The sequence below is a fragment of the Diceros bicornis genome, chromosome 35, assembly GCF_020826845.1.
Source record: "Diceros bicornis minor isolate mBicDic1 chromosome 35, mDicBic1.mat.cur, whole genome shotgun sequence".
Taxonomy (NCBI): Eukaryota; Metazoa; Chordata; class Mammalia; order Perissodactyla; family Rhinocerotidae; genus Diceros; species Diceros bicornis.
In genome coordinates, this window is record NC_080774.1 from 14,053,641 (window position 1) to 14,071,298 (window position 17,658).

Below are 17,658 nucleotides of genomic sequence, written 5' to 3' on the forward strand. Positions count from 1 at the left end.
CCTGGAGTCTGAGTCAGACCTGCGTTCAAATCCTGCCCCACTAGCTGTGTGACTTCGGACAAGTTACTCACCTTCTCTGAGCCTCGGTTTCCTCGTCTGTCCAGTGGGGGTCATCATAGAACTTCCTCAGCTGGTTGCTTGGTGCGAGGAAATAGAATGTAGTGACCGACAGTTCAGACTGCTTGGGTCTGAACCTTGGCTCTGCCCTTTCCCAGCTTTGTGACGCTGGTTACGTTACTTAACCTCTCTGTGCCTCAGTCCCATCATCTGTAAAATGAGGATTATAATAGCACGTAGTTCATGAGATTGCAGTGAAGTTAAATGAGTTAATATGTGTAAAGCACTTAGGACAGTGCCTGGCAGAGTGTAAGTGCTATGCAAGTATAGATTATTATTTTCATTATATTCATTATGAAGATGTAAAATACTTGACATAGAACCCAGCACAGAACAAGTGCTCAGTAAATACTACCTATTGTTACTAATTTTAGGAAGTAAGACAATTATTCCTCAAGTGCTTAGCCTCATACCTGACACACACTTAACATTCAATAAATGGCCTCTGGTCCACTGTTGTTATTATTGTTGTTGTTACTTATTATATCGCGAAGTTGCTGTGCCCTGGAGAGTTTTAGGCTATAGTTTTAGTCTTACGGTACAAATTATCTCATGGCCTCCTACATTCCAGAAGAAAATACCTAGAGGAGATTAGGCCATCCCTTATGTCTTATTTGCCTCTTTCTGGTGAGTTCTGCTGACTCAGATCACCCCACTTTCCTTTTTGGGGTGCTACCATGTCAGTCCCTCCCCTTCTGTTCCTAGAAACAGAAGCCGGCGTGTTCCCCCTCACCCTAAGTTCTGGCGAAGTCACAACTCAGTTTTATTCTTGAGTGTGGTCATTGTCTTTTTCACTTGGCAGGTTGGTTGGTTGGTTTTTTAATCAAAGAGGAGAGTAGAAGAAAGAATTGTGGGGTTACTAGTTTTTATTTTCTTTGTTTTCAATGAAGAAATACATCTTTTACAAAGTAGATCTGGAAAAATCCCCAGAGTACGCATACGATTAACAACGCACAAGTGAGCTCCGAGCATGGGAAGCTCGCATCATGTGAAAGCAGAGTCCTGTCTACAGGGAATGAAAAGTAGGATTTGAAAATCCCTATTCAGGGAGAATTCCAAGACTGTAGCTTGGCAAACAGTGGCACTTGAATGAATTGTGGAATAAAATTCAGTTCTGTTCCCCCATCTGCCAGGGTCATGCTTTCCCGTCAGCCAGGAATTTTTTCTTCCTTTAACATTAAACTTTAATTCATTATGGTGTCGTGTGATCTTTTTCTACGTATGTTTTTATTACAGATAATACACCTCAGATTGTTTTTGAAAGTGGAAATAATAATAGGCACCATTTACTAACTGCTAGAAATTACGCTCTATAAGAATCATCCCTCCATGAAGATACTGTTATTATTCTGTCCACTTTACAGATGAGGAAGCTGGGGCTCAGAGAGGTACAGTGAGTAGCCCAGGCTCACACAGAGAGGAGGCAGCAGAGCTGAGATTTGAACCCAGGTCTTACCAGATTGCACAGCCCATGCTCCTAACCTGGTTCTGTGAAATAGCCCCCCAGGGGCCTCAATCCCAGCCCTAAGCCAGAGGCCTATACTCAGAGTGGCTCAGGCTTCCCAGTGATCTGCATGGCAGCCCAAATCCCCCAGCCCTGGGATTTTCTCCCTTGCGGTTAGCCTGTAAACTCCAAGGGGCCCGGGGTGTGTCTTCTCAACATTGCTCACAGTCCCTAGTAAGCCAGGCCAGGCCTGAGGAGCCTCGAGGTGGTGTCGGACCCTCCTCTGTCCCGCAGGCATCGCTGTGTGCATCGGGATGGCCAGCACCTTCGCCTATGCCAACTCCACGCTCCGAGAACAGGTATCTCTGAAGGTGAGTCGCTTGGCGAATTAGTCCCCTAGGGCTGCTGTCACAAAGCACCACAAACTTCGTGGCTTAGAACAACACACATTTACTGTCTTACAGTTCTGTAGATCAGAAGTCTGAGAGGTCTCTCTAGCCCGAGATCCAGGTGTCCACAGGACTGCATTCCTCCTGGAGGGGTTAGGGAGAGTCTCTTTCCTGGCCTTTTCCAGGTTGCAGAGTTCGTCCACATTCTTTGGCTCATGGTCCCTTCCTCCTCCTTCGAGCTAGCAACGTTGCATCTCGGTGAGCATCCCCGCATAGTCACGTCTCCCTCTGACTCTCCTCTCCTGTCTCCTCTTCCACTTGTAAGGACCTTGGTGATTACACTGGTCCCGCCTGGATAATCCAGGAGACTCGCCGCATCTCAAGGTCTGCTGATTAGCAACCTTCACGCCACCTGCAACCTTAGTTCCCCTTTGCCGTGTAACCTAACATATTCACAGGTTGCAGGGATTCGGATGGGGACATTTTGGGGAGGCCATTCTTCTGCCTGCCGCCCCTGGGAAGACCCCTGGACTGCCATCCTTTTCCCATGCCCTCCCGAAAGCAGCATCTCTCACCCACATGTCCCCAGCCCAGTCCCCTCACCCTCCTGACATTCAGCCAGTTAGCTCACTCCCAGCCCACTGTCACGGTGAAGGCCATCCCACTGGTGCTGCTGGGTGGACATGTGGCTCCACCCCATCGCCCTGAATGCCTTCTAATACCCGCGGAGCATGAACCGTGCCCCGCACGGAGCTGGCCCACTGCACAGCTCATCTTGCGGAGTCGTCCCAGCAACCTGGGAGGGAGGCAAAACTCTTCTGATCTCATTTTCCCAATGAGGAAACAGCGGCTTAGAGACACTAAGTGTCTTGCCTAAGGTCACACAGCCAGTGCAAGTGGTGGCATCGGCATATGCAGCCAGGCATTGAGCCCACAGGCTGTGCTCACTCCAGGTTCGAATCCCAGCTCCTCCGCCCACCTGCAAGCCCTTGGACAGGTTCATTTGCTGATCTCAGCCACCCCTGGAAAAGGAACTGCTCACACCAACTTCGTATACCCGTTGAGAGGATTAAATGAGATAGTGCTTAGAAGGTGTGCGGCACAGTGCCTGGCACATAGGAAACATTTAATTGAGCTATTTTTAACCAACCTATGCTTTCTGCTGCGCCTGTGATCCCCTAACAGCCACCATCCTCTCTGACCCCTCTTTGGGGTCATCTGCTTTCCCCAAAGCATCTGGGCCTCCACAAGGCACAGAAGGCAGCTTAGTCTCCATTTGACAGATGAGTGCGTTGAGGTCCAGAGTTGGGCATGGAGCCAGAGGTTCTTCTTGACCCTTAGTCTCATCTTCTTCACGCAAACCCCTTTCTGCTGCCATTAGAACAGCAGGTTGATCGACACCGTAGTGGGACACTTTGGGGGCTGGCTCTGTCTCAAATGGCATAACATCCAAATGGTGCCTTGACTTGAATTTTAGGGGACAGGAGGATGCCTGTATCCATGGACAGGCTTCTAGGGGTCCTGGAACCTACGAAGACACGGGCGACGTTTTGCCTATCTGTGCATATTTTCTGCGAAGGAGGGTCTGCATGATCCTTAGCAAGTTTAGAAATCTCAACTTACTATCAGAGAACTACCCTCTGTGTCTCCCAGAGTCTGGCTTCTTGGGGTATTGCTCATTCCCTTTTTCTATCCCACCTTTGGTTTGGATTTACAGAGTATTAAACTGGGATCCATTATTTATTGGGGTGGAAAGGGCTGCCAAGTGGATTAATCACATTGGTAAGAGCAGTTGGTTGGCTGGAGGCAGTTTCTCGGGTCGTTAACCTTGACCGCTCCTGAAATAATGGGTGCATGGAGATGCATTTATTTTGTCTAGTCTGTGGAAACGTGCGTTGTAACAGTATGTGGGGCACTGAGCTGTGTCTGGAGACCGTGGAGCATTTACCGAAACCACAGGGAAAGTTACACTGGGAAAGTTATGACCTCATCTTATTCCAGCAATGCAGCCGCCCTGGTCCAGGAAAAGGCTAGCTTTTGAGAATCAGCAGCCCGGGGGTCTGTGTGTGTCTCCCAGGGTATACGGGCGGGAACACGCCTGCTCTGAGCCGCCTCCAGAAGTTTCCTAGGATTGCTCTCAGGCCGAGAAGCTGCTGGGAAACAGCAAACTGACGTTTTCCAGCTTGTCTTCCTGGGGACTAACTAGAAACCAGGCTGGAGAAAGAGAAATGAGGCTGGATGGTGAAGGGCTTTGATGGCCATGCGTATGAGTTTGAATTTAATCGTATAAATGTGGCCCTACGTTGAACGGCCAGTCCAGCACAGTAGCCCAGAGGGTCATGCTAGAAAAAGTGAGAACAGAAGTTTCCAACCTGTAGATCTGAATCTACTACTGGGTTGTAAAGTCTGAATAATAGGTCCTGCCATTTAGCGAGCCTGAAATATGAGCCTGTACCAGACTGAATGTTTACATTTATAAATTTTACTTAATCCTTAACAAAATCCCCATTTTCAAATGAGGGCACTGAGGCTTAAAACATGGGCCATTGAGCAAGAGTTACTTCTCTGGGCCTCAGTTCCTAACAGTAAATGTGGACTAACATTGGCTACATTCCGGTGTTCTAAGCGTTTCATGTACATTAATTCTCGTTTCATGTACATTAATTCTCGTTTCATGTACATTAATTCTCGTCACTCTATAAGACAGATACAATATGTATCCATTTTACAGATGAAGAAAGGGAAATACAAAGAGTTAAAGTAACTTGCCTGGGGTTGGACAGCCCCCAGGTAGCAGACCAAGGATTTGAACCCAGGCCATCCAGCTCCAGGATCTGTGCTGCTAACCACGGTGCTCTCCTGCCTTTCCAGATAGTTCCCCAAGCAGGTTTCCACATTTCTGTCACCTTCCCCGTGACCACCCCTTGGATTCCAGTGGGATGGAAAGAAGCCAATACGCTTTCTTTCACCATTAGCCCTGCTGCCTCCAAACCTTTGAGAAAGGGAGAAATTGCCACTTGTCAGAGAACATTCTGGAATGTTCTGCCGTGTGCACTTTTGGCATTGCAGCAGCCCCACAGATCTCTTGCTTTGTCTCCAGGAGAAGAGGTCGGTGCTGGTCATCTTGTGGATCTTGGCCTTTCTGGCGGGGAACACCCTGTATGTGCTCTATACGTTCAGTTCCCAGCAGCTGTACAACAGGTGAGCAAGGGAGTCTGACCCCCCAGTGGAAAAGTGGGGGGGCTTTTTTGGGCTTGGGACACAGCCCCTTCACGTGACAGCAATGCAGCAGCTCTATGTCACATTGTAACTCTCAGATTCCACCCTGTTGTTATGTAAATGCATGCCTAGAGCAGAGCTTTCCACTAGAAATATAATGCAAAGCCACGTATGTAATTTCACATTTTCTAGTAGCCACAAAGTGGATTGCGGGGGAGGGCTGGCCAGGGAGGGCCTCCAGGACAGAGTTGAAACTTCAGCCAAGCTTTCAGATCATGCGTATCTGTTTTGAAAATGGGCTTTGAGGAGTGAGCAGATTCACCACTTTCTGGGACCACCCCATAAAAGCAATTTGGGGAGTTAGATTTAAGGCATCAACATGCATCTCACGCACCACATTAGTTGTCTGACCCAGAATGTCGAGGTCCTGGTAGAGGGTGTAGAGATGGAGTTTCCCAGAACCTTGGATGAATTTCCAGCTCATGCCATTCTCTGGGCATGATCACATTTATAGGCTCAGACCTCTGTGCCCCCAGCAAACCAGGGCTCAGACTGGCAGCACAGAGAGAGAAAGAGAAAGAGTGGCTTAGGAGAAAAGCAACAGAGCTGAGCCTCCTTCCTTATTGATGTCAACAGTCTGGAGTGTGTTTGTAAGTGATACCAACAACCATTATCTTTTTTTGCCCTCCCAGTGCCCCAGCAGGGTATTGCTGTGCCCATTTCACAGGTGAGGAAACTGAGGCTCAATGAAGCCCTTTCTAATGAGTCTTCATCCCGGCAGGTAGCCAGTAACAGTGAGCTTGACTCTTCCCAGGATTTGAAGTCTGATGACCAATATCAGAGAGTCTTAGTCTTGCCTCTTACCAGCTTTGTGCCCTTTGGCAAATAATGGAACCACCTTGAGCCTCCTCTAGTTTCCTCTTTTGTGAAATCAGGACCCAATTAATTCTTGCCTTAGCCACCTGCACAGGCTAGTTATTAGGAAGGCCAAATGTTATAATACGTGAAAGGTACTGGGTAAACCATGAGACATTTGACATATTGTAATCCTATCATAATTAATATTATCCTTTTATGTTGAATTACTATATCTATTGGTGGTGGTGTCTAATGAGCAAAACTGACAATAGAATGTATCAGTTCATTAAAGTTCACAGCGTCCATTAGAAATAAGTGGACTTAGTGATCAAAACTGTGGAAAAACACTTTTGCACCGCCTCTCCTCCAAAGGCAAAAACGGGAAAAAACACTAGGACGGTGAACTAAAACCCAGATAGGTGACTGTAACACCAACTGGTGTCTCTGAGATGAAAGTGGAAGGCAGATCTTCGTTTTATTGCGATCATGGAGGCGTGATAGAGAATCAGGGCGTGGAAGGCAACCAGCCAGCCTGGACTATCCCCAGGGAAGGACAGACACAGGCTGCCAGCCTCTCCCCGTGTTAGAATGTGGATGACCACTCAAACTCGGAGGCGAGGAATCCCCCAGAGACAAGCTATGCTGTGGAAGGACACTGAAGGTGTTGTGAGAGATTGCCAAAATAGATTGTTTTCATTGATATTCCCTACTCTAGCTCTTTACAGATTTTTATTATAAATAGAAGTAGACTTTTAAAAATACAAGTTAAAAAATAGACCAGTTCATTCCTAAGATGCTACAATCAGGGGGCCTCCGTTTGTACCATTTTCCGCCAGCCTGGCAGAGTGTGTCGGAAGCGTTTAGAAAGCACCCACTCTGGGCTGTGACTGTTCCCTGCTTCCCAGGGGACAGACAGGACTCAATCTGGCCTTCGCTCACAGCCTCTAATCCGGCGGGAAGGATCGAGAGGGGCCCCGCACAGAGCAGGCGCTGGTTCTAGTCCCAGCTCCACGTTCTAGCTGAGATGCCGTGGGCGGGCGACTCCACCTCTTAGCACTCCAGTTTCCTCAGCTCAAAATGGGACTAATCATAGTTCCTACTTCGTAGGGTCTTTGGGAAGACAAAACGAGTTAACACACGGAAAGCGTGTAGAGTGGGGCCAGCATGATGTAAAGAGCTAAGAGATTTTAACTATGTTCATGTGTCACTGAACGACGGGAATACGTCCTGAGAAATGCATCATGAGGCAGTTTGTCACTGTGTGAACATCGAGGAGTGTACTTGCGCAAACCTAGATGGTATAGCCTGCTATACACCTAGGCTATGTGGTACTAATCTTATGGGACCACCGTCATATACTGGTCCTCCATCATATAGTGGCCCATCATTGACCAAAACATCATTATGTGGTGCATGACTATGCCGTTATTATTATGAGTAACATCATCCTCCTCAGAGGTGGTGGAGGGCAGTGCTACTCAAAGTGTGGTCCACAGACCAGCGCTAGTTTGAGAACTGTTTGTTGTCTGTCTCCAACGAGGTAAGTACAGAAATGGAGTGTGAGGTCACCTTACCTGGTCAGGGAGAGTGCAATGGGTTTACACACTCCAAGTCACACTGCTCTAGAGTGAGAACTGAGAGCACAGATGCAGCTAGGATGCTGGGTTCGAATCCAGCACTGCTTCTTATGTTTGTAGGAGCTCGTGCAGGTTACTTTACCTGTCTGTGCCTCAGTTTCCTCATCTGCAAAATGGGGTGATAACAGTGCCTGCCTCATTCAGGTGCTGTGTCATTGTCACCGCAGCGTGGCAGAGTCTGTAGTGTATCTATTAGCACATCGAATCCCACATGTAACACTACGAGGCAGGGAATGATGCCCATTTTATTGGTGAGAACACTGAGGCTTACAGAGATAACGTTATTTGCCCCGCATCCAATGAGTGGAGAAGCCTGGATTCAAACTCACGTCTGTCTGATACTAATCCCCATATGTTTATCATGCAGTGTGCCCTTGGGCAACTTACTTCACCTTTCCAAGCCTCGGTGCCCCATTTATAAAGTGGGGATAAGCAGGACAATGAGATACAGTGAGTAAAGAGCTTAGCACAGTGTCTGGCCCATCAATTTCCCTCCCTCCTCCTCCTCTCCCTTCTTCCTTTGCAATGCTGGCTTGCCTTTCTTCCTTCTGCTTCCTCTTGTGAAGCCTGTTGTGGACCCATAAAACTGGAGTGGACCTTAACTAATGATGCTCCAGGCCAATCTCGTCTTTTAACCCTCAGGGGAACTGAGGCTCAGAGAGGTTAAGATACCCACTTGAGGTCACACGGCAAGTTAGTAGCAGATTCTGGAACAGGACATAGGTATCTGACTCGCAGTTCAGTGCTCTTTCTGCAAGTAGTACTTACAAGCCTCTCAGAGTGAGTAGAAGGAGCTGCCAGGGGCCAGGGATCCTCAGTGACCTCCTGACTCTCTGACTCCTCCCCCAGCCTCATATTCCTGAAGCCCAACCTGGAGACACTGGACTTCTTCGACCTGCTGTGGATCGTGGGGATCGCAGACTTTGTGCTGAAGTACATCACCATTGCCCTCAAGTGCCTCATTGTGGCCCTGCCCAAGATCATCCTGGCCGTCAAGTCCAAGGTAAGCACAGGCTGCGGCCGCCAGGTAGCCCCAATCACGCCGATCATGCAGGGGATCCTGGGAGCGCCTTCTGGAGGAGAAGAGAATGGGCATGGGCAGAACCAATGTCACAGTGTCAAATAAACAGAGTCTGAGCTAGTAGAGCCCATCACCCACCTCTTACAGCTCCCCAAAGCTGAGCATGGTTCTCTATTGTCACCACCTTCCTGTGACACCTCTACTCTTTAAGTGCATTTCCTAAGTTTCATTGTTCAGAGGTGTCCTCGATGCAGTTTTCATCTAAATTTCACCTGAGAGAGGGAAAAAGCATGTTGATGTGCCCTGGGTCCTGCTTCTCCCAGGGAAGGATGGCTCTCATAGGTTTTGACTCTTCGTGTCGTCGGGAGCATGTTTTGGAAAGAGTGCCAAGGCTCAGGAGGAAAGAGTTCCGTGATCAATTAGTGATGTCTGCCCTGGACACAGGAAGGGGAGTAGTGGCAGTCGTGCTTTGCAGTGAACCGTAGGGAAAGGCCTGCAGGTAGGTGTCGGGATGAAGAGGTCTTAGAGGATAACCATTGTAATTCAGAGGACTGAGCGGTGCTAGAACATCACCTTTAGTACATAATTATTGCCACTGTCTCTGCAGGAAGACCAGAAGCAGGGAATCTGGACAGAGGCAGACAGATTAAAGAATTTCTGAAGACTCCTGTTTTCCGTTCTGTAAAAACAGCCATCTTTTCAGCTTCAGAAAGCCCAGAAGTTGTCCCAGGCAGTGGGTGGCAGAAGAGCGGGTTGGAATTGTCCATCCATCTTGAGTGACAGCTGACCAAGCCCATTGGCCAGGTGTATAGGAAAAACGCACTGCTGTGTTTCTTTTTCACTCACACACTCGGTACTTCTGACACAGATGTGTGGGTTTTCCCTCACTCCGTGAAGCAATTCTCTGACACCAGCTGGGTGTCCTATGATTGAACTCAATTCTGACACTGTCTACTAGAGTCGGCGTCGGATCCCACAGGTTGAGGGCTCAGTCCCACAAGACTCCTCCCTCACTTCAGACACCAGTCACACGTCCGGGTTGTCACCTGGGCTTCTGATCGACTGATAATAAATCAGGGTTCCCATGAGCCCCTCCTTGGGTTCAGTCATTTGCTAGAACAGCTCACAGAATTCAGGGAAACACTTAACACTTATGGGTTTATTATGTAATAAAAGATATGATAAAGGCTACAGATAAACAGCCAGAGGAAGAGGTACACAGGGCAAGGTCTGGAAGAGTCCTGAGCACAGGAGCTTCTGTCCCCGTGGAGTTGGGGTGCGTCACCCTCCCGGGATGTAAATGTGTTCGTCAGCCCAGAAGCTCTCCGAACCCCATACCGTTAGGATTTGTATGGAGGCTTCATCATGTAGGCACGGTCGAGTATTAACTCCACTCACAGCCCTTCTCTCCTCTACGGAGTAAAGAGGGGGTGCTGACCCTGGGGACAGCCCCCATCCAGGAGCCCACCAAGAGTCACCTCATTAAAACAAAAGATGCTCCAGGAAGTTCCAAGGGATTTAGGAGTTAGGTGTCAGATGCCCCTGTCTCCCAGGAAATTACAAAGGTCTTAGGAGCTCTGTGTCAGGAACTGAGACCAAAGACTCACGTTGAATCAAAAGATGCTCCTAGCACCCCTACTTACAAGGGATGCAAGGAGCACTGTGTCAGGAACCGAGGGCAGAGAGCCATATATACATTGCTTCTTATTTCACACCAGGGTCATCTGAGTCCGATTCCGTCCCGCCATACCTCACCTTCACCCGCTGCCCCACCACGTGGTTTATCTAGTTGAGCCAAAATCCTAGGCTGTGGAGGTTTTCTTAGATGAAACCACAGCTCTGGGGCCCAAAGGCAGTGCCAGGAAATCTAAAATGGCATGAAGACAGAAAGAGAGACAGAGAAGAAGGCAAGAGGGGGACAATGGGTCTAAAACAGTCCTGAGATGCCCCCGCCTCTCCCGCCCCGCGACCATAATAACATTACTATGTGCCTGTGGAACTCATGCCACGTACCGGGGGCACCAGGGACTTGACACTGGGAAGCCGCATGGCCCAGTGGTTATGCATGTGGACTTCAGCATCCAACACATCTATGTTCAGGTCCCAGCTATACCCCTTCCTAGCTGTGTGACTTTGGGCAGATGACAAACCCTCTCTGAGTCTTACTTTCCTCATCTGTCAACTGATGACAATGATAGCACCTTCCTCCTAAGTACTAACCTCAAAAGAACTGTTGCTGGTGGGAAAGAGAAAGTGCTTGGCCCCATGCCCAACACATAGTAAGCACTCCATGTGTGATTCGCAGTACTTCTAAGTGTTATCTAGTCTTCATGACTGCCGGCTCCACACCGACCAGCTGTGTGACCTTGGATAAGTTACTTAGCCTCTCTGTGCCTCAGTTTGCTCATCTGTAAAATGAGGATAATAATTGTGCTGGACATCTTCCTCCTGCCCCTCCAGATACGCTCTCCACCTTTCTCACCCTGCCCTCTGCCCTGGAGGCTGACCTGGGTGACCTGTGGCCCCTGGCTTCCAGTTGGGTTCAGCCAATGGGAGGCCTGAAAGGAGAGAGAGGCGGAGGTATTTATTCTGTAACAAATTGCCACATTTAAGCCACATGAGCAGCTTAAAGCAACATAAGTTTATTATCTTCTGGTTCTGGAGGTTGGAATTCCCAAATGGGTTTCACTGGGCTGAAGTCAAGTTGTCGGCAGGGCTGCGTTCCTTCCTGCATCTTCAAAGTCAGCAGTGGCAGCTTGGGTCCTTCTCTCCTTGCTCTCCCTGCCCTCTGCTCCGTCCTCGTGTCTCCTCCTCTGACGCTGACCCTCCTGCCTCTGTCTTCTGAGGCCCCTTGTGATTACATTGAACCCACCCTGAGAATCCGGGATACTCTCCCCGTCTCAAGATCCTTCACTTAGTCCCCTCTCTAGTCCCTTTTGCCATATCTGCTAACAGACTCACAACATTTGGGGATTAGGAGATGGACGTCTTGGGGGTCGGCCACACCTGGTCTCCTTCCTGCTGGGTCGGCATTAACTCAGTGAACCCACACAACACACAACACACACAACTGTTATTACTGCAATGCCCTTTCACAGATGTGGAAAGTAAGTCTGAACGCACAGTTCCCGTCACGGGCAGTCCTCTGCAGACAGCTTTCTGTCTGGTAACTTCACCCCCCCCCCCCCGCCCCCACCTGCCGGGCTGGGGTGATAATAGCCCCCCGCCCGTGGAGAGCTTCATCACCCCTTGTTGGCTTCCCTAAACCCTGCCCACACCTCTGTGAAGAGCAGACTTATTAGACTCTTTTCAACCCAGTTAACACAGGGTCAAAAGATTTAAACAGACATTTCACCAAAGAAGATACACTGATGGCAAATAAGTGCATGGAAGATGCTCGACATCATAGGTCTTGAGAGAAATGAAAAGTATCACTGTAACTGGATACCACCGCACGTCAATTCCAATGGCTAAAATTAAAAAGTCTGACCATACCAAGTGTTGGCAAAGGTGTGCAAGAACTGAAATTCTCGTGCTGCTGGTGGGAATGTAAGGTAATACATCCACCTTGGAAAACAGTTGGGTGATTTCTTAAAAGTGAAGAATATGCCCACCATACAATCCAACTATCCTACTGCTAGCTGTTTACCCCAGAGGAATGATGGCACATATGCGTGTAAAGACTTGTGCGTGAATGCTCCTACAGCTTTATTTGTAATAGCCGTAAACTGGAAATCGTCCAAATCACCAGCGATAGGTGAATAAATTGTGGTATATCCAATAATGAAATACGACCCAGCAACATAAAGGAATGAACTGTTGATATAGACAACATAAATGAATCTCAAAATAATGAATAATTATGCAAAGAGAAGGAAACCATAACCCAAAAAAAGAGTATACTGTATGATTCCATTTATGTAAAGCCTAGAAAATGCAGTCTAACCTGTGGGGACAGAAAGCAGATCTGTGGTTGCCTGAAGGGGCCAGAGAGAGGGATTACCAAGGAACACAAGGACACTTGGGGGTAGTAGGTATATTCACTGTCTTGACCCTGGTGACGGTTTCACCGCGTATAGATATAACAGACTTATCAAACTGCACACTTTAAGAGGGGTGCCTCTGCCGCCTCTCTGTACTGGCTTCAGCCCGAGCTCCTCCCCAGCCGGGCTGCTGGGGTCAGGGCGTGGCTACAGCTGCTCATCTTTGGGGCCTCAGCTCCAAAGTCCCTTCTAGATCCCCCAAACCTTCTCCTTTATAGCATTTGTGAGATTTTATGATTACCTATTTGTGTGATTATTAGATTCACTTCTGTCTTCCCACTCTACTGAAAGTCTGTTTTGTCCACTGGTCCATCTGCAAGACCTAGCACCGTGTCGGGTGAGCTGTAAACGGGTGAGCGAGTACTGTGGCGGAGAAACTGGACTTAGAATCAATCCCTGCCCTGTGCCTTCTGCTCGATCGTCTACAGACAGAAATACGACAGGAAATCTTTTCAGTGTCCATTGAGGGCAGGAGACGTGAATCCAGGTGAGGAAGCTAGCTCAGCACTGACTGCCTGGAATAATAAGAGCTGGCAATTACTGAGCACCAGCTGTGTACCTGAGACTCTGTGCTTCGTGTCTGGCTTACCTCACTTAGTCCCTTGCTTTTCCTCTGAGGTAGGTGCCGTTACTCTCGTTGATGGATGAGCAGATGGAAGGTTAAGAGGGCAGGGTCACATGGCTGTTACCTGGTAGAATTGGGATTCTAGCCTAGGGCTTCACAGCTCCAGGACCCAAGCTCTGCCTCAAAGTGGTTGTGGGAGAAAGATAATGGAAACAGTTAATGGTTACACGCGTCACCTGGAACTTGCTGGTTCCCGCTAGATTCTTTCCCATGTCCTGACTCATTTAAGGCTCTCGACACCCCTGTGAGATAGAATTTATCATCACCTCTTTCTAGTGAAAAAATGAGTATTAGTTTCCTGTGGCTGCTCTAACAAATTACTCCAAATTGGGTGGCTTAAAACAGAAATTTATTCTCTCACGGTTCTGGAGGCCAGAAGTCCAAAATCAGTATCACTGGGCTGAAGTCGAGGTGTCGGCCGGGCAGCGCTCCCTCCGGATGTCAGGGGAGGGTCCGCTCCCCACCTCCTCCAGCTTCTGGTGGCTGCTGGTGTCCCTTGGCTTGTGGCCGCGTCATCCCAGTCTCTGCCTCCGTGGTCACGAGGCCTTCTCTTCTGTGTATGGAGTCTCCCTCCGCCTCTCTCCTGTAAGGATACTGTGGTTGCATTTAGGGCCCAACTGGGTAATCCAGGATGCTCTCCCCATGCCCAGAACCTTAACTTAATCATGTCTTCAGATACACTTTTCCCGCATAGGGTCACATCCACAGGTGCTGGGGATTAGGACCCGGTGCCTTTGGGTGGCCATTATTTCACTTATTATGCTGAGGCTGAAAGGAGGGTGAGAGATTTTGTCCATAAAACACCCAGCTGGTCAGTTGTAGAATCAGAATAAGAATCCAAGTCTTCCAGCTCCCAAGGCCGTAGCCGCTTCGGGAGGTCATCTGCCAGGCACTGAGTAGACCAGGTGCTGGAGCTCCTGGGCCATTCCTGACCCTGCCACTTTCCAGCCATGGGGCCTTGGGTGGGTCACTTAATGTCCCTGGATGTGTTTCTTCCTGTAGAAAATTGAGAATTAAGAAAACCCTGCTTGAGAGGCCGGCCCGGTGCCACAAGCGGTTAAGTGCGCGTGCTCTGCTGCGGCGGCCCGGCGTTCGCTGGTTCGGATCCCGGGCGTGCACCGACGCACCGCTTGGCAAGCCATACTGTGGCGGCGGCCCATATAAAGTGGAGGAAGATGGGCACGGAGGTTAGCCCAGGGCCAGTCTTCCTCAGTGGAAAAAAAAAAAAAGAGGAGGATTGGCAGATGTTAGCTCAGGGCTGATCTCCTCACAAAAAAAAAAAAAGAAACCCCTGCTTGAGATGCTGCCAAGATAAAAAGATGTGATGGATGTGGATGAAAGGAAGGCTGGGTTGGTCATTGTCTGGAGAGGAGGCAGGTGAGGCTCTGCAGCCCTCCACCACTGCTCCCACCTGCCGGTCCAGCATCTTTACTCATTCCACTCACCCCCTCCTGCCCACCCCCTCACTCTGTTCTTGGTGCTTCAGCCAGACCCTACTTCTTTCACTTGTTGACACGCAGTCACTGGTTCCATGCTAACATGTGGTGGATGCTCTTCTTATCCCCTTTTCCAGATGTGAAAACTGAGGCCCTGAGACGCTGAGTAACTAACCCAGAGTGGGCTCTGTGCTGCCCTGTCTCCTACCCACTGCACCTGCTATTCCTTCTGCCTCGAAGACCCTTCCCCCTTTCTTGTGTCTTAACTAATTCCCGCTCCTTCTGCGGATCACAGCCTCTTAGAAACCCTCTCTGCCCCTTCAGGATAGGGATGGTGCCCCTACTAAGGACTCTCCCAGCACCCTTTACTCCCCTATTCCAGCACTCACCACCCTGACTGTAATTGCTTGTTTAATTGTCTGCCTTCTCTGCTCAATTCTAACCTCTGTGACAGCAGGAAATGAATGCTTCTAGCTTGTTTGTTGATGGATCACCAGCATCTGATATGCTGTTACAAGTGTTCATTGTATGTATGTATATATGTTTGAGTGGGTAGATGGATGGGTGAATGGATATATAGGTGGATGGATGAATTGGATGACTGGATGGGAAGGTTAGTAGATGCGTGGATAGATGGGTAGGCAAGTGATTGGGTGGATGGATGGACAGATATTTCAATGGATGGATGGATATTTGGATAGATGGATGGATGGATAGGTGGGTAGATGGATGGGTGAGTGGATATATAGGTAGATGCATGAATTGGATGACTGGATGGGAAGGTTAGTGGATACGTGGATAGATGGGTAGGCAAGTGATTGGGTGGGTGGGTGGGTGGGTGGATGGATGGATATTTAGATGAATGGATGGATATTTTGATGGATGGATGGATGGATGGATATTTTGATGGATGGATGGATGCATGGATGGATGCATGGATGGATGGATGGGTGGATGGATGGATGGATAAGTAGATAGGTGGGTAGATGGCTGGGTGAGTGGATGAGTTGATAGTCCAGCCAGCTATAGTAACTCTCACCACCTCCTCTTGTAGCAGCAGTGGGAGCTTAGATTCTGTTCTCAGCTCAGCTCAATCTTCTTGTATCTGGTAGGCGTCCATACACCTCTGTCACCAAGACACAGAAATCCACAAGGCAAAGTAGTACTCACTCCTCTGTGCTAGAAAGGACCGTGTAGAGAGCCTCAAATAAATCTGGCAGGCAAACTAAGAATAATAAATATGGGTAAACATTGCTGAGCAATTACCAAGAGTGAGGCAGTGTTTTAAGCAATGCCATTTGTTCAGGAAATGTTTGCTGAATTACAACTACATGCCAGGCACTGTTCTAGGTACTGGGGATCCGTCAGTGCACAAGGTAGACAAGAGTCCACGTACTCATGGAGTCTGTGGTCTACTGAAGATGTTGGCTTGTTTCATCTTAACAATCCTGGGAGGGTAGATGCTGGTGATATCTCTCTTCACAGAGCGGAAAGTGAGTTAAATAACTTGCCAAAGATTGCAAACCTTGTAGTAACAACACTGATGGCAGCAGGAGCAGCTAGTGTGGAGTCAGCTCTTCCTGTGAGCCAGGCGCTGCTCTAACTCATTTCCTTCTGACGTCTGTCTTACAAGGCAAGCGCTGTTGTTTTGTGTGTTTTTTATTATTAAGGTAAAATTCACATAACATAAAATCAACCAGTAATCGTTTTAAAGTATACAACTCAGTGGCATTCAGTACATTCACAGTGTTGTGCAACCATCACCTCTGTCTAGTTCCAGGATATTTTCATCACCCCAAAAGGAAACCCCATACCTGTTTGCAGTCCCCCTCCCCCCAGCCTCTGTCAACCCATGGATCTGCTTTCTATCTCTGTGGATTTGCCTATTCTGGACATTTCATATAAATGGAATCATACAATAGTAACCTTTTGTGTCTGGCTTCTTTCCCTTAGCATAATGTTTTCAAGGTTCACCTGTGTTGTAGCGTGTCAGTGCTTCATTCCTTTTTGTGTCTAAATACTATTCCATTGTGTGGATAGACCACCATTCGTTTATCCATCTGTCCATTGATGGACATTTGGGTTGTTTCCACTTTTTGGCTATTATGAATAGTGGTGCTTTAAACATTTGTGTATAAGTATCTGTTGGAACACAGTTTTTCTGGGTAAATACCCAGGAGTGGAATTTCTGGGTTATATGGTTATTCTGTGTTGAACTTTTTGAGGGACCGCCCAACTGTTTTCCATAACTGCTATACTATCTTACATTCCCAGCAGGTGCCGTTTTTATCCCTGTTTTCCAGAGGAGAAAACAAAGGCAGTGAGAGGTTAAGAAAGTAGCCCAAGGCCACACAGCTTGTCAGTGGCTGAGCGGGGATTTGAACTCAGGCAGTCCGACTCCAGAACCCCTGTTCGGAGTTACTAGACCGTGCTCCCTCCCATGTAAGTTCCCCGGATTTGTTGGGGAAATTCCGCAGAGTTGATTGAGGAGCGGAGTCCCCATACGCCATCTATATAAAATTCCCAAAGTTCAGGCCATGACTGCCTCACTGCCTTCTCCTTCAGAGGGGCACTGCTGGGGCGAGGGGGCGGGGATGGGACCCGGCACCCCTTCCCTGCACCGCCGAGGTGTGGGCGACAGTTATTAATGCCTCCCTGGCAAATGTCCAGCTCCCTTTTTCTGATTATTATTATTTTATTCGTTGAGATTAATGTGCCAGGTCAGAGCATAATCCAGCCTGTAAAAAGTGATGTGACTAGTCTCCTCAAGATAAATTGCAGGCTTGGAAAAGGTTCACAGCCTTTCCTTGCCTGTCAGAGCATTCTCCCGAATCCTCATCAATCCTTGTCTGGGTAGAAGAAAAGGACG

At 48.5% G+C, this 17,658-nt stretch overlaps 1 protein-coding gene across 6 annotated transcripts in view; it reads left to right on the top strand.

The window, feature by feature from the left end:
* Window positions 1-17,658, top strand: part of RNFT2 (ring finger protein, transmembrane 2) — a 66,553-nt gene that overhangs the window by 7,814 nt on the left and 41,081 nt on the right. For all 6 annotated transcript variants that reach the window (XM_058531502.1, XM_058531500.1, XM_058531501.1 and 3 more), the window contains exons 5-7: window positions 1,856-1,932; window positions 5,051-5,151; window positions 8,514-8,667. In XM_058531502.1, the coding sequence (XP_058387485.1) occupies window positions 1,856-1,932; window positions 5,051-5,151; window positions 8,514-8,667 (332 nt within the window). The remainder of the gene's footprint in view (window positions 1-1,855; window positions 1,933-5,050; window positions 5,152-8,513; window positions 8,668-17,658) is intronic.